The sequence below is a fragment of the Periplaneta americana genome, chromosome 11 (assembly GCF_040183065.1).
Source record: "Periplaneta americana isolate PAMFEO1 chromosome 11, P.americana_PAMFEO1_priV1, whole genome shotgun sequence".
Taxonomy (NCBI): Eukaryota; Metazoa; Arthropoda; class Insecta; order Blattodea; family Blattidae; genus Periplaneta; species Periplaneta americana.
Window position 1 is genome coordinate 14,487,028 of NC_091127.1, and position 18,179 is coordinate 14,505,206.

The 18,179-nt window shown below is 35.9% G+C and overlaps 1 protein-coding gene across 7 annotated transcripts in view; it reads left to right on the forward strand.

Moving 5' to 3' along the window:
- Positions 1–18,179, forward strand: part of LOC138708827 (echinoderm microtubule-associated protein-like 2) — a 227,934-nt gene that overhangs the window by 198,125 nt on the left and 11,630 nt on the right. For all 7 annotated transcript variants that reach the window (XM_069839034.1, XM_069839036.1, XM_069839037.1 and 4 more), the window contains 2 exons: positions 15,684–15,771; positions 17,549–17,775. In XM_069839034.1, coding sequence (XP_069695135.1) covers positions 15,684–15,771; positions 17,549–17,775 — 315 coding nt within the window. The remainder of the gene's footprint in view (positions 1–15,683; positions 15,772–17,548; positions 17,776–18,179) is intronic.

Consider the following 18,179-nt stretch of genomic DNA (forward strand, 5'->3'; position numbering starts at 1 on the left):
AAATACTTTCGGTAAAGTATTAATTCTCTATCAGTTAAGATTTTCTTCAAGAAATTCGTATTAAATTTATTCTAAAACAATCTGATTTCTTAATATGCAAAACTTCAATTTCATGTTGAATCTTTCGTACACTACTTTTAACACTTGAATATAAATAATTGATTAAATGGCGATCTTACTCGTGTTAATTGTGTAAGCATGTGCGGCTTACAGCTGTTTCGGTGCTATTCGACACCATCCTCAGAGCCTACTAGATCTCGGCGCTATCTCAACTTCGCTGCCTGTTGTGTGGGTGCGTTCGTGTGATGAATTTTATTTTAATAGGTTATTTTACGACACTTTATCAACATCTAGGTTATTTAGCGTCTGAATGAGGTGAAGGTGATAATGCCGGTGAGATGAGTCCGGGGTCCAACACCGAAAGTTACCCAGCATTTGCTCATATTGGGTTGAGGGAAAGCCCCGGAAAAAACCTCAACCAGGTAACTTGCCCCGACCGGGAATCGAACCCGGGCCACCTGGTTTCACGGCCAGACGCGCTGACCGTTACTCCACAGGTGTGGACTCGTGTGATGAAAAGTTGTGTCAAATAGTGTGTGTGTTCTGAAATTGATCTGTGTGTTGAGAATTTGACTGGGGTGTGTTTTAGTGTGTCTGTATATTTCATATTGTTCTAGTGTGTTGAGTTTTTGGTTTTTGGGTTGTATGTGTAGGATTTCCATGTCTGTATTTATAACCCAAACATAATAGACAACATCATAAGGAAGACAAAACAAAAACTGAACACAAAATCACACAACACAAGAACACAAGAAATACATCACACTAATATACGAAAACAAAAACACACACAAGATCGCATCCTCACTCAGAAAACAGAAATACAACATAGCATACAGAACAGAAAACACACTACAAAGACATCTCAACACACAAACAAATAAATACAACCACACAGGCGTATACAAACTCACATGCAATAGTTGCGACAGTTTCTACATTGGACAGACAGGCAGATCATTCCAAACTCGATACAAAGAACATATTAAAGCAATAACCAGAGGACACAATACATCTACATATGCCGAACACATAACTAAAGCTAACCACACATACAATAACATAAATACAGACCTGTAAATCCTACACATACAACCCAAAAACCAAAAACTCAACACACTAGAACAATATGAAATATACAAACACACTAAAACACACCCAGATCAAATTCTCAACACACAGATCAATTTCAGAACACACACTATTTGACACAACTCTTCATCACACGAACGCACCCACACAACAGGCAGCGAAGTTGAGATAGCTCCAAGATCTAGTAGGCTCTGAGGATGTGTCGAATAGCACCGAAACAGCTGTAAGCCGCACATGTTTACATAATTAACACGAGTAAGATCGCCATTTAATCAATTACTTTAATTTCATAATTTTCCTCTTTCTAATTCAAATGTAATCACAATTCTTGTAGGCTTTCATTACGATAATGTGATTTATTTTCATTCAATTAGAGCAACTTTCTTAATAGAACAATACAAGAATGTTTATCTTCTGTATAGAAATAACATTATTAAATACTGTACTTCAACATTAATCATAAAATATTAACTTGTTTTAAAGTTCAATTCATATTTAAATAATTATCGTTAAACAGATACGAACTAAATTTGTTAAAATAGTTGCTTGACATAAATGAGAAAAGCTTCGATATACAGCAGATATTTCTACTTACTGTATAATGAGAAGAAAATGACCAGTGTATACTGTACTTTATTCAATAGCTTCTATAAAAAACCTTGAGAGTCGCTGGTTGCTTGGACTATAATGCAGACATTTTCATTTTTGATTTACACACTTCTAACATTCTTGTATGTCACTAGTGATAATAGTTCAAACTTGTTATATTAACAACTTATAATTTCTGTGTTAACTATTGAAACTTAAGAAGGTAGGCCTACTGTACCTTTGTGACTAGTTTCGGCGTGGTTTTTGTCATTATCAATATTAGTCAGGTTTTGCGCGTTATTTCGGCTTCTTGTTGTGTGGGGGAGGAATGGAAGTTTTACACATTGAACCAGAAAGCCTACATATTTTAGAACAGTATGAAATACGAGGCCTGTCTAAAATGTATCCGACCTTAAATTTTCCCGCGCAAAGTAGTGATTCTAAGGCGGCGCCACTGTGCACGGTGGAAGGAGGAACCGTAATGCGCATGCTTGAATTTTTTCTCCGCATTCGCTTGTGCCAGTCACTGGCTGGTGGTCGCCAAATAAGGTGCTGTTCTAAGTGTTTGTCGGATTTAGTTTTCTCGCAAGATGACTGAACGAATTGAGCAAAGATACTGCATCAAATTTTGTCAAAAGCTTGCTGATTCTCAAAGTCAAACAATTCGTAAGATTCAGCAGGTGTTTGGGGAAGATGCGATGGGTGTAACACAAATTAAGGAGTGGTTCAACCGATTCAAAGATGGCCGCACATCAGCGGATAGTGAGCAGCGTTGTGGCAGGCCCCAAACTGCTCGGAGTGCAGCTGTTGTTGAGAGGGTGCGAAATTTAGTGATGGCAGATCGTCGTTTGACCGTGCGGGAGATTGCCGAAGAGGTTGGAGTGAGTAAAGATTCTGCACATGCAATTTTGCGTGATGATTTGAACATGAACCGAGTGGCTGCAAAATTCGTGCCCAAGTTGTCCCCGGAACAAAAGACCTCCGTCGTGACGTTGCACAGGAACTTCTGGACACCGCCAACACTGATCCTGGGTTTCTGAACACCGTGATAACTGGAGATGAGTCATGGGTGTACGGGTATGACCCAGAAAGAAAAAGACAGTCGTCGCAATGGAAGCATCTCGAGTCTCCAAGGCCGAAGAAAGCGCTGCAGGTGCGAAGCAAAATCAAGGTGATGCTGACTGTTTTCTTTGATGTCCGTGGAATTGTGCATCATGAATACGCACTGGAAGGACAAACGGTAACAAAAGAGTACTATCACGATGTTCTCCGGCGACTCCGTGATGCAGTTCGGCGCAAAAGACTAGACATGTGGACAGCGAACAACTGGCACTTGCATCACGACAAAGCCCCCGCACATTCATCCCAATTGATCCACACTTTCTTGGCCAAACATGGAATTACAACCGTTCGCCAACCTCCCTACTCTCCAGACCTGGCTCCTTGCGACTTCTGGTTGTTTCCAAAATTGAAGACACCACTGAAAGGATCCCGTTTTGAGAGTAGAGAAGAGATAATGCGGAACGCGACGACGGAGCTGAACACCATTCCAAAAGAAGACTTCCAGAGGTGTTTCCGGCAGTGGAAGGATCGGTGGGCTAAGTGTGTGCAAGCACAAGGGGCCTACTTTGAAGGGGATTAGGGTCCCAACTCCGTCAGGTATTTGAAATATTTTTTCTGGCTAAAGGTCGGATACTTTTTAGACAGGCCTCGTATATAAACATAAACACAACTATCTACAACACTCAACTGAATTTCAAAACACACACCTTTTTGACACAACACTACCAATCACAGAAACACCCCCACCACTACTACACATCCTTTCCATAACACCCAGCAAGAAGAAGCCTGAAAAACGCCCAAAACCCACTAGAATGTTTGATAATGGCGGAAACTACGCCGAAATTAGTCAGAAAGCTATTGTATTGTATTTTATTGTTAGAGCCCGGAATTTTAGGTGCTAAATGTTAATATTATTCCTCGCTATAATTTATAAATATAGAAGCCATACCCTCACTTCTTTCTTTGAGATGTCATTCAGTATTTTTTCTTGGTACCATTAAAGATCTTTAATTCTCTTCACTACCACTTAAAAACTAGCGCACCATTTACAAGCTCCATTGCCCAGTTCTTACGACTCTTTTTTGTCTATTATTACATATCGGACTCTTGTGAACTAGGCTTAAAATCCTCCTCACGGGCACTTCATCTATTCATCTACATTTAGTGTCATTTTTAACTTTTAGTACCTAAAATTCCAGGCTCTATTTATTGTATAATGATGATGATGATGATGACGACGACAATGATGTTGATAAATTTTATTCTCAATTAATTTTGATACAAGATATAGGATTTGTCATGAATAAATACATAAAAAAATAGGGAAGCAGAATTAAACTTAACTTATACCTATTAATCGCATATACATAAGTTCTGTTAAAAGCACAAATAAATACATTTTACTACATTCATAAAATTCGTTATAGTTACTATAGAAAGTTTCTTTATCAACCAGTATTTTAGTATGCTTTCGAGGTATTCGACTCTAGAAATGTCAGATTTCTTCAAAATTTGGTAAGTAATGTTTTTGCCTCATCTGGAAGCTCATTTCTTGTAGTTTTCAAAAATACATAACTTATATCCATTATCTCAATAATTTCATAATTATTTGAGCATTTACAATATAAGCTCACTATGCTTTCTATGCCTTACGCCATCATAAGTGTCTGTTTCTTCCTATTTCACATTATTCTTCTGACAGACAAAAAGTAGACTTCCAATTGAGCAAAAGACTTCATTGAGATACCAAATTGAAGCTTAAACATGAGGCTATGTTGTAAACCGAACTTATTTTTTTCTATCATTTATAATTATTTTATCCCATAAATATACAAATATAGTGTATATATATTTTTTCTAAAGTGCTTAAATAATGTGGCATATCTTTTGAATGGTTCAAAATAAATAAATAATTTTGGTATGTAACATTCTCCACATGTAGTGGATCATTTTCGCGAAAGAAGGTTCACCCTGGGTCAACTTCTAATATAGTTAGGTTGGTCAAAAATGTTATTAATATTTTTATCCCCAAAAAAAATTTTCTTTGGGCCCCCAATTCGATTTTCAAGTTTAAATTATATCAATTGCGTAGTTCACGCCCAAGAATCATGCCACCAAAATTTGAAAGACATGAAGGGAAAAATGTGGATTTTTGTCTTAAGAGTCGATGAATACCTACCTTATATCTAGCACCTTCTTATGTTTCAGTAGTTAACACAGTACATTATTAAAAGTTGTTAATTCAGTAAGTTTTAACGTATTATCATTAGCAAATATTTTAGCTTCGTATTTCAGTCATCTGAATGATGAGCTTCCAGTTAATTAAAACTCATTTCGTTAGCATGTGATCAAGTCAAACTGCATTAGTACAAGTTTTTAGTTCACTGACAGAAGTTTGGTATTGATATTATTTGCATCATCTTAATGCTAGAATTGCTTGCAAGGAATATGGCATTTCAAATCTAGGTTGGAAAAATCTTTGCAATTCATGGTAACATTGTAAAGTTAGTGTCATATAGCTATGAATATTACTTGATGTTTTTTATTTATATCAAATCGGGGACAGTGTTTTGGCGTCAGTGATTGTGACATCATAGAAGAATTCTACTTCTAGGACTATAATATCAGACATTGTATCATTAGTTCATATAAAGAATTGTGTACCAGTGCAGACCATTCTGCTGATATTTATGGTGACACAGTTTTACTACGTCATATTGCGTTTGACCAATAAAACTGTATGAAAGAACGTATTTCAACTAATCATGGCTGTTTATTGTTACAATTTTATCACTTCCCTAGCATTTTTCTTTGTTTGCCAACATTTCAAAATGCAAACTCTTTACAGTACTATAAAACTTGCTTTGCGATCGTCATTTGTTTCCCACATAGATAGTCAACTGAAAATGGTGGCTTCATTCAGATGTTTTGGTGAAGCTAACATTAGTGAAATAAAATTTTAGTAAGTCACTTAATATTTTATTGTATTATTAGAGTACTTTATTTCTTCTAATCGTGTAATAGTTAAATCCCACTCTAGTTTTTATTTTCTCTAGATAAATCAAAACCTCTAGTGAGATTATTGTTGATAAAAGTTGGAGAAATGTTCACCACCAAAGAGAATATTGTCACAAATTCATTACCAGAAAGTAAAACTATTGCTTTTAATTCTTTAATGCTGAGCTTTTAAAGAGTAGTAGGTCATAGCATTATGCTTATTTCGTGTAATTATCTTTTTATATCAAACTCTATTATTATATAAAGTGTAGAATCAAATATTTCTATGTCAATGTAAATGCTGGAGCAAAAGTAGTTCGTATAAAATAAAAGTGTTTTTATGCAAAATGTTTAAACTATGCTATTAATATTACAGTTTTAATCTACAATAAATAGCCTAACTTTATAAAATTAAATGTCATTTTATGTTTCAAGCACAATGGAAAGGAATACTGTTAAATGTGAAAATGATAACAGAACTACAGTTTATATACAAGTACAACCTTCATAACACATTGAATATATATGACAAATTAGAAAATAGTAGTATATAATTTTGAATATGTCTGAATTCATATACATCACTATTGTCATTGCTTTATCACTCTCGCTTGCTATAATATATTCTGTATTATGTTCAGAGTACAAAAAGAACATAAGTTTTCAGTTAAATTTGTAGATTCGACGAGTAATAGTTCATGTGCCCTTACATTTTTCGTCTATTTCTCAAAGTTTAAACAGTGTGGCATTGTATTATGTGAAGTACATATATACATCTTTGAAATATATGAAGTAAATATAATCATAGTATTCCATATTCTCATTGATCTTAGTGTACATATTATGAAACATGTAAATAGTATAGGCCTTCAGAAATACTTACTGACTTTCACACACATGCACGTTTCAATGCAACAGCGACAATAGTTACATGTTCATCAGAATTGCCATAACTCTAGTGTATTGTCATACATTAAGTATATCACTTACAATAAATTATTATTAATCCTCTTAGACGTAGCTTATAACTTAAATTTCTTTATAATTTGTTTTAGAAAGTGAATTTTATTTTGCGTTGTATGTGAGGAAGTTAGGGGAAACTACAAATGCTCTGAAGTACTTCAGTTTCTTTTTGTTGACTCTGAACAATATGTTAATTTGTTTGAATGTATGCCACTAACATTTGTGACAGAATTGAATGATCATTTCCCCCATTTTTAACGTACTTTTATTTTTTGGAGCTGTATCTTTGTCTCTTTGATATTTTGACTTGCATTTTATACACTTCTCTTTCATTGTTATAGATAATATTCAGGCATTGTATTTTATGGCTGAAGTTTGATTTAAGCAAGTATGCGAATATATAAGGGATTTAAAAATAGTAGTACAGATTAAGCAAAGTTTGCATGTAGACACTTTCTGCAGTCTAATAGCACAGCTTGTGTCCTTTTCATCGTGCATTGGAGGTGAAGCCAGTTGTAGTTTCGCATATTCAGAGTTGACTGGGTGTTGTAGTTTGCAGAGAGAACCGAAGACTGCATTGCTGCTCGAGCGTTTGTATTAGTTACACTTTAACAGCTTGTGTTTCGAAATGGTAACTGATTGATGACATACTGGTATTCGTTATATAGGGGTGAATAAAATTAATAAGCAGTTGCACTGCCTAATTTGCTTCGCAGACCAAAATAGGGGTGACACATCCCTGCCAATGCTTTGTAATGTCTGTGAAGGAGCTTCTCATAGGAGTTCTAAGCGAACAGATATTTTATAATCGATATTGTCGCCTTGACAACAATATTTGCAGTTCCGGACAATTCGCCACAGAAAATTGGTAACTGGGACAATTGGCCACAGAAAATAGGTAATAGGGACAATTCGCCACAGATAGACAATTCGCCACAAGTAGACAATTTGCCACAAATAGACAATTTATTTAAATGTGAATTAGTGGCAAATATGATAACTTTCACGTTGTCCTCTGGTTCAAAATACAACAACCACCTTCCTCCTTGCATGGTCTTAGTGTATCTGTCGGCTATAACGTTCAGTTCGTCAATATTCCTTGGTTCAGGTGGTAGGTGCAGCTTCCTGCCACGGCGCACAGTTTTTTTAATAGATGGTTTCTTCGGTAGATTCACATGAGCTTAGCTTGCAATACGATGTAACTCATTTTGAATAATGACAGACGTTGGATCTCGGGAAGTCCCCGCCCTTGCCTTCATGTTCTCTACACATTCCTTTGCCTTAATCCTTCCCCAGTCTGCAGAATGATTCTTGTGCTCAGACGGTTCTTTGACGACACTGCTTCCATCTTCTGATAACGTGACTGTTGAATTACACCGCCACGCATGTTACAGCGCCAAACAACTCCATTCTTATTTTCTCTAAGTCTCGTGTACATGTAGCCAAGATATATTAATTTGTCAAAACCTCTTTCTGATTTTGTGAAGCGAATTTCTTCCGCCATAGTTCTGAATTAGTTTACAGCTTCTGGATTTGTCTTGTGTTACCATAGAAATATATTATAAAATTGTTGCGAATTTGAGTATTGCCTTGAATTTTAACGTGTGGCTAATTGTCTTTGATACGAATTTCAATGTGGCGAGTTGACTCTGTGGCCATTTTTCTGTGGCGAGTTGTCCCCAACCGCAATATTTGTTCTTCAGACAGTTGTTAACTTCCTTCCCATCTAGAAATTGGGCATTCATTTTGATAGATTTTCTTTTCCAGCATGTGCAATGTAACCATACCAGGAAAGAGTGCATTTACTGGATATGTTCTATCCTGGGTTCTATCACCTTCTATAAGTGTCAACAATAGAAACTTAAACAAAACGAAAAAAGGACACATAAAACAAAAGCTGTTGAGGAAGAAAAAGAAATAGTACTTCGTTAAATAAAAGGAATGCAATATTTCTTTATGGTTGAAGTAGAAAAGATAAAGCAAAGGAATTTCAGAATTATGAATAACTACAGTGAATAGACTTCCTGTGTTCTGTTACAGAGACAGCCATTGTAGTTTTGTTAGATGTGAATCAGAAGAGTGACTGATTCGTCATTGTTGGTTTTGAATTAGAGAAATCTTATTTTAACTTAGAAATTAAATTTTTATTATATGTATATACTCCAGAGCACCATTAATGATGTCATAAACCTTATACTGTAGTATAGTGCAAGTCTTTGTGTAGATCTTAACTTAAGTAAGAGCGACTTGGATATTTGCACTGTTATTTAAAAGGATCAATTTCGAAGAGTGGTGTTTACGGTTTATTCCAGTCTGTTACGTGGAGCACTGACATTTCATAAGGCCATGGCAAACATTCCACGATTATCAAGATGGATTCCAAATTATATTGGATTACTGTAATTAGGTATATAATTCTTTCCATCATCTGTGTTAAGTTCGAGCAAATTTGGAGAGAACTTGCGAATATGTATGCACATAATACACGCACAACAGCTCAGGGAGACGGGTGTGGGGGGGGGGGGGGAAGCAAAACAGTATGTAGGACTGAATCCCTTTGCTGCTCGGTACCAATTTTCTTATAAGTAGGAATCTTAACATATTTCACTCTAAAGACTTTAAGGGTGTCTAATGGGATTAGTTTTTGTTTGTTGTGTTATAAATTAGGGCTCGGAAATTGATGAAATATATTTTTTTCTGAGACATCACAGACAATGCAGTATGCAATACAAACTCGTTTCACTTCAACACTAACTAATATAGCCTACTTTTATTTTACATTTTTCGATCTTTTGTCTATTTGGTCGTTTTTTAGGAAATGTTCTACTTTTTGTTGCATTTTTGCCCTTTTCTGCTTTTGAACGAACATTTTTATGGTGTAGTTGTATTCTATATTCGAGAATTTGCTGTAGATTGCTTTTGCAATTCGATTGCGTCATACAGGAATTTTTCTTATGGTTGCATTAGCCATGACTCCTGATCACGTGTGTTATGTGCTTCCCCCCCCCCCCATTCAACACGACAGAAAAAATACTGCAGCCACTGTGCTTGCAGTCAGCTTATTGAATCCCACAAGTGAAGTTGTAAAAATTCCGAAAGTAAAACAAAGCAGACAGTTTTTTTTTTGCAACAGTTAGTGACTGAGTTTGGTGGCAATGTATTTTCCACAGATGGAAGTATACTATTTTGTTTGTATTTTACTATTAAAGTCATGGTCATTTTTTTTTTTTTAATTTTAATATCATATTTTCAGAAATTTAAGGTCATCTTATAGATCATTTTTCTGTGATTTTTAGGTCGTCAACTGCAGAGCTCTAGTTATAATTTTTACTTATTTTTTTAACGTAAGTGTTTGTTTGCTTCAAAACATCTTTTTGGATGAAGGTAATGGGTATTAGATGCCTGATTCAAGGCAGCATCTGGGAGTCTCATCTGTGAGGCAAGCTGTGTGTAAAAGTAAATGTTTGAGGATTATTTTATTGTTCTGATTATAGAGACAGATATTTGCGTAAGACTGAATTCCCTTTACTTCAAGATATAGTGCAAATATCTGAAAGATATTCAAGGTAATCTGTGCAGTACTGTTCTCCAACCAGGAGATTAACTGCGAAAGGAATGTGCTTACTATTCAGTCATCTATTGGAGTGAAATAGATAGATAATATTATTGTTATAACATCAGTTTAAAAAACATGCGCTCTCTTGCATATGTTATTTCCTGTATGGAGGGATTAAAAGACCAAGGAGATTAACCGTGATCTAATTTTGTAACTATGGTAGTATAAATATGTGTGTATCAGTGTTATCGTTTGTGCTTTGAGAGTTAAGGCTGGTTCACAATAAACCGAAAACGAGAACTAGAACGAGAACGAGAATGGAAACATTGTTAAAATGTATATATTTAAATGTGAGCATTCACAATTAACGAGAAGCCTGCCGGAGCCCGGGAACGGGAACGTGAGTTTGCCCAAGTTTCAACTTTGCTGTTCTCTTTTCCGATCACAGCCTATTAGATTCATTCTGTTGCCATGATAAAGCTATTTGATCGTCGTGTATTTTGTAGCACAGAGGCCATGACAATTTCTTCATGCATGGTTTCTAACTCGAAAATTCAGCAGAATCACTTTCAATAAATGCTAACGTGTATATGTGACCAGATTATCACGTGAATAGAATTCTTAAATATTTTGTGTCATAAATTCTGAAGTTGGTTAACCTGTGTTTATGTTGGCTGGCTTGTTCTCATGAGAGAACGTCATTGGTCAAATTATACACATATAACATCAGATTGCGTAATATCGACTTTACATATCGTTATTGTCATACATATCAATATGCATAGCCGTTTCCGTTCTTGGTTTATTGTGAATAAAAAATCTTCACTTTCACGTCCTCCATTTCCAATTCTCGTTCTAGTTCTGGGTCCCGGTTTATTGTGAACCAGCCTTTAGCCAATGGAGATGCGTGTACCCACGTGTGTGACCTTATCAACATTCATTCACAGAATTACCCCGCTGCGTCTCATTCCCCTGAGACTTTCTCCTGGTTGAAGTACAGTATATGTGGGAGAATGATGATGATTTAAAATTGACTTGCACGGAAACACATGCATAAAATTTGTTCTCAGCTTTACCTTGGTTCCTTGGTTGATGTGATGCAGTGACGACCATTGGGGCTAGATTACTTCATAGATAGGACGAAAATGAGCGCATGTATTGCTATTATGTACTAGAGTTGGGTCAAATTTGTTGATGCAGCCATAGATTTTACCAGATATGGAATGGAGAGTCGGCCTTCCTTTTGGTCTTCACAGAGCTTCTGTTGCCTGACAAATACTTTTGTGTAATGTTGCTGGTCAGTTCATCAGGTGAGCCATGCAGCAGGTTGGCTGTACAGGAATCACGTCATGATACAAAATGCTCGCTCTAGTGATGCCTGAAACTGCATCTGGATTGTGGGTCCATTGCAGGGCTCAGCAGTGAAGTTGTGAATGTGAATTTCGTGTATTTATCTTGTATCTGTTTCAAGTAACTCTCATTTTCTGTTTTTGTTACAGTTGATCTCAGTATTTGGTAATTTTAGTACTTACATCATTAGAATTTCATGACAATGGAAAATAGCATATCTGAGTCATCTAGATCGGAAAATTGGTCAGCTGCTTACTCGATAACATCCATCTCTAGGAGGTGATGTGCACATTTGACACACATGTTTGTTTGGCTGTGATTAAAGGCTAATTCATACGGGGATAGTTTACAGGAGTCAAGTGCTTGGAGCAAGTTGACTTTCCTTCAACTTTCCCCGTGTGATATGGTCGAGACAGTCAAGTTGTGACTTGGCGGACAAGCAGAATTTGAGTTGATGACCCGTCAACTTTTGTGTCCACTTTCCCGTCACGTGACCAACTTGACTCCACCACTTCTCGTGTGTGAATGCGAACTTGTAGCAACTTGGCAAGTAGAAAGTTTGTAGTTTTAGGCCTACTGTCGAAGTAAATTAATAATTATTAATAATGAGCGCCCCTAAGTGGAACTCCAGTGATATCATAAAGTTTTTGGAAGTGTATGAGAAGTATGAACTTATACGTGACAAAGAATACCTCAATAAAAATAAGCGGGAATTATTATTCCAGAACTAGTCAGTGAACTCATGGAACAAGGTTTCGAAAACATAGACGTAGAAGTGGTTCGAAAAAAAGTTAAAAACCCTTAAAACAGGACTCATTCTGAGATGTTTCCTGTATTCTGCAGGATCTTCTTCAGCTAATTCTTTCATCAAGGTATTAGATGCACCATGCATAAGTTAATTCTTCTACGAATCCATTTCTTAACCCATGTTCTCTTTTCCTTTTTTTCAAAAATATTTTGTAATTGATACAATAACAAGGCGCCAATTAGCTGCACACATGCATGAATATGTGCTGGTGGCATCTTCAGCTTCATCAAACTAAAAATGCCAGTTCACTATTGATTTTTATTAACTATAACAGAATACAAGAATTCAAACACCACTACGAATACAACATTCAGCACGCGCTTTTTTTCAAGCATGGTTTCAAGTTTAATGTCTCCGTGTGATTACAAATATAGCATCAAGTTTAGAGGCTTCAAGCACCCGCGTGACTCGGGTTTAAGTGCAGATCATTCTTTCTGTCAGATGTGCAGCAACAGTAAATAAATATTCATTAAGGGAACGTATAGGTCCATACAAATACAACACACACCTAAAGAATAGGAAATTATATGGTACATTGACATTCAAAGATATCTGACTTACGATTTTATGATCGTGTAAGCAAACTTTCTAACCATGGAAAAAGTCAGAACCTAAGATATAACAAATTGACAAACTTTGAAATAGTTCTGCTAGTTCTCAATAGGTGACACCATTATTGGGGCGATTAAAAAGTGTCAGGGAAAAATTATGTAGATTAAGCATAAATTATTCTCATAATTGACAATATCAGCAGTTTCCAGCTAAACACAATGTTGTTTTACAATCAGTAGAGTGGGATGAAATAATGAATTCTATAATGCAGGTATATTTATGTACGATTAGCAACACTGACTATTAATCATAATCATAATCATTATTACATCCACTGATCATATACATGATATGGGACACGTCATATTTGCAAACTAATAATTAATTACATAATATACATAAAAGTAATAACTATAATTAAATGCAACACAAATACAAATATAAAAAGCTTGGAACTTGATTGAAGAAAGCACAGGTCCGTCGATTTCGGCTATAAGTCCTGTTTGCAGTATTGCTTGAAGTCAGGAGTCAATTTCAACCATCGCGTCTTTCATGAGAAGACATACTTCTCGTAGTCAGGATCTGGAAAAGAGGAAGTAAAGTTTTTTGAAGTAAGGCGTTCTTTCTATTCAGTTATGACAATTTTCAATAAATTCATTCATACTGTAAAAGCAGTTTTTGATTAAAATTTTATAAAGAGCTTTCTTAAATTTCTGATGTGCAGATATTTCTTTAAGATAATTTGGTAGGCTATTGTACATAAGAAGACCAGCATGAATGAAACTGTTTTTATATAGAGTTGTGTTAAAACTTTCAATAAAAATATTATCTTTATTTCTTGTATTGTACTGGTGTGTGTCTGAATTCGCCATCTATTCATGGAAGTTACAACAAAAGAAGCCACACTTACACCAACAAATTATCGATCAATATCGGTTATTAGGGCCAGATATCCTTGAACACTAGTGTACAATCATACGAAAATTCAGATTCTGTGGGCAACCTCACTTCACTTTTTGTTCATATAAACAACATCTAGTATATATTCGAGGTGTTTCCCTGGTTATAGATAACTTCTCCTTTCCTATGTCCTGTGTGTTTCTAACAGTCAGGACAGTCCGGATACTTATTGATTGACCCTTTTATCTAAGTTCTAATCCACTTAACCAATGAGAGCACGCATCCTTGTTTAACAGTAGAGATCTGGCTTCATATCTGATGTGGAACTGACCAATTTTCTTTTTCTAGATGGCTCAGATGCACTGTATATATAAAAAATACATAATTTGTTTTGTAACTAAATATTGAATTTAATACATAAATACATAACTGGTCAATTATTGTACTTGCCAACTAGATATGTACAATCAAGGATATGTCCATATGGTGTGTAGCATATCAACGGCTAAAAGAAAAGAGCCTTGATACCTTCTTTTTTAGCTTCATCATATTGCTCTAGATTCTATGAATCATATCTTGATTCATTTATACAATTGTGTGTTTTACATCAAGGGCCATCTCTACTTAACTTGAGAATGAAGGTGCATTACGAAGTGCATGGTGATACGAACAATATGGTGCATTGTTATGGAGCATGGGGAGATTGTTGCATAATACTAACAATTGACGTCTTCGACTGGAGGAAGATGGCCAGAAATAAAACAATTGAATTCATAACTGAAAATAAAAATCAGTTGTAAATTAAAAAATTGTTACATTGAATTCAGCATTTAAACACTTTTTATATACAGTATGTAACTAAAATGTATGTCAAAATTTTAGGGACATATTCCCCTCATATAGAGAATGAAACAATGTTATATGGACATTGATTTGAGAACGCTTTATTTCCTTATTACAGCCCATTTTCTACAACTCTGCTTACATTGATGCGATACATTAGGAAATAAAAATGGCATACCACGTGGAAGTATCAATGTTTGGGCTCGCATTGTTAGTGACGTTCTGGTGGGACCTCTTGTTGTGTTACACCATGTGCAGTTAGCAATACGACGAAACACGTATTTCATGTACGATGGAGCTTCTGTTCAGTTCACTTCGGTGTCAATGTTCATAGATTTCTAAATCAAAGGTTCCGTGACAGAGAGGTAGAGATGGACCAATACCTTGACCCCTGCGCTCTCCAGACCTAAACTAACTAGACTTTTATTTGTGTCATTTAAAAGAACTTGTAAATGGAACTCCAGTGCAAGACAAAGAGAGTTTTTGAGCCCTGTTTTGGAAGACGAGACAATACAACATATTCTCCAAGGATACAATAGTGCATCCAGAATTCAATGTGTTGGAGGGTTGATGCATGTATCCATGCTAACAGGAACATTTTTGAGCAAAGACAGATTTCCATGTGGTATGCTATTTTATTTCATAATGTACCGCATCATACAATGTAAGCAGAGTTGTAAAAATAGGACTGTAACAAGGAAATAAAGCATTTCCAGACGAATGTTCATAGAATTTTTTTTTTATCCTCTATATGATAGGAATATGCTCCTAAAGTTTTGACATACATTTTAGTTACACCCTGTATACGAAAGGTAGTTAGTATTCACAAAGTTTTTTTGAACATAAAAATATGTAATTCGATGACATTTATGTTGCTTAGTGTGAGTGTGTCACTTGTACTGCTTGCAGGGTCACTCAAGCTTCATCACACATCTGGACTGGTCTATGGATAGCCAGTACATCCAGAGCAACTCTGGGGACTACGAGTTACTCTACTGTAAGTTATGCTACCCTGATTACAGCACAGAAGGTCATCTTTGTTGAAAGGGAGACATTTCTATTTTAATTAATTATTTGAGTATACCTGAATAATTTGAATTAAGTTTATTATGTAGACAATAAGAGGATAGGAACAGGTCACCCTACCCCATTATCTCCTGGCCTAGTTGCCTCATAAGTGGTGCCATTTTGGTATCACTTGGGTTCAGACCTGTCTTCGGACAGTTGACTAAACAATAATGTAGATAATCATTTTCACCTCACGTTCACATAAAAATGTGATAATTACACTTTGTGAAGTAAATGCCCTTAAATGATTTGGGTTACTTTAAATAATTGGTACATGCTCTCATAACTAATACATCGTTTAGAAAAGTGGGGTTACTGTAAAATCTATCTAATTATTAGTTTTCCATAAAAAATGTGCATTTTTAAGTGCACAGACTTTTTTTCTAGACGACGTGTATTAAAGCTGTTTCTTCAAATTAGTGACTACATTTCTTTAATAATTTTACAACATTATATGTAAAGACTTGATCTTAGGAAGACATGTCTTTGAGAAAAGTGTAAGGTGAAGCAAGAATAATGAAGGGAATAGGAGAGAAAAAGAAAGTTATTATCGCTGCGGTCTCATGCTTAACATTCGGCAGGTCTTTGAGCGGCCTCATACGTAACATTCGACAGGTCTTTGAAATTTACTTGTATTATCGTTTTCAATTTCTTGTGTCGCCGCTCCTATCACTCGCCTCAATTTCAATGTCGCAACCAATAAGCTGCTTCCATTATAAAATGACACCTACTTGTCTAATCCACGTGGACTAAAACCGAGGTTGCAATGTTTTGTGCTGAGGACGAACATTAAGGTGTGTGATTAGAAATTATTATTAAAGAGTTATTATTAAGAGTTAAGAATGTGAACGTACTCATATATGAAACAACAATAATAATAATAATAATAAATAGTCATTTAACAATATAACAAACTAGTGCTTATTCTTATCGAGGAAGTAGACGTGACAACATGACGCTTAGAGTGAAACCTACAGAGAAACAATCGGTTGGCAAAATTATGTTTTAAAAGCACACCGCACATTATTGTATGATGCAGGCATGTTAAGCATGAGGCTGCGGTGATTAGACCAAGAGTCAAGGCAACGACCATGTGAACATTTAATGCCAATAGTAGCTTCCGATTTTGTACATGTTTCCGTGGTAACCACCAGTGGCACCAACTTCTGATGATACAGCCACCTGACTAGCAGTAGGAGAGATGAATAAAGTGCATACCAGCAATGCATTCTTACTTATTTAGAAATATCTGTTATGTACTGATTTCAATAAGCAATCCACTACGATTTGTAATAAATATATAGTGAATAGTAGTAATAGTAATGATGATGATGATGATGATGAAAAATTGTAATTTATAGATTTATTATTCATTAAATGTTAAGCACAGGAACGTCATTTCGTAATTTCATTTAAGAAAAACGCCAAACGAATTATCTTTGTACCAAAAACAAATGCTCCCTGGACCAAATTATCGTATTTTATAATTGTTTGAATGCTACAGAAGTCGGAAGTCTTGCTAAACATGTTATTGCTGAAGCACTACGAAATGGCGTTCCTGTGCTTAACAATTATATTCCCCTGAATAGTAATGTGTTAAGTGGCTCACTCGGTAAGTTCTTCAGAAACGATAGTAACTTATATGTTGTTTACTGGTACTTTGAAAGCTCAGTATTTACAGAAACATCAACTGATCCTTTGCGCAGGGAATGCCGGACTGTGTCGCCAGATTCCTCAGTCGTCACAGCTGCGAGATGTGGAATGGGCCAGTAACTCGTGCACCCTGAGCTTCAACACCATTGGCATCTGGCCGGAGGGCGCTGATGGCACAGACGTGAACCACTGTGAGCGTTCCCATGACGGAAATCTCATGGCCACTGCAGACGACTTTGGAAAAGTCAAACTTTACTCATATCCTGTTGTGCAGCCAAAGGTGAGGTTCTGTGTTCTCCTCCCTTCCCCAATCCTCCTCTTTACTAAAAGATATTTAAGTACAGGGCATATCAAAAGTCCGGTAACACTTTCAATATTTTATTACACAAAAACTACTTATGATAGCACTTTCAAACACACGTCAGTTTAAAGTTAAACTCTCAAAGTTCGTTTTACACCTTACAGAGATTCAATGTGTGAACCACGAGTGACTCGGCAGATGTCCAAACTATAATCAAACTCTTCCCACACCCTTTTCAACATATCCTCTGTGACCGTGGCGGCAGCTTCTCGAATTCTGGTTTTTAGTTCCTCTAAATCACGTGGCAAAGGCGTTACAAACGCGCTCCTTTAGGTACCCCCATAGAAAAAAAGTCACATGCAGTCATATCGGGTGACATTGGT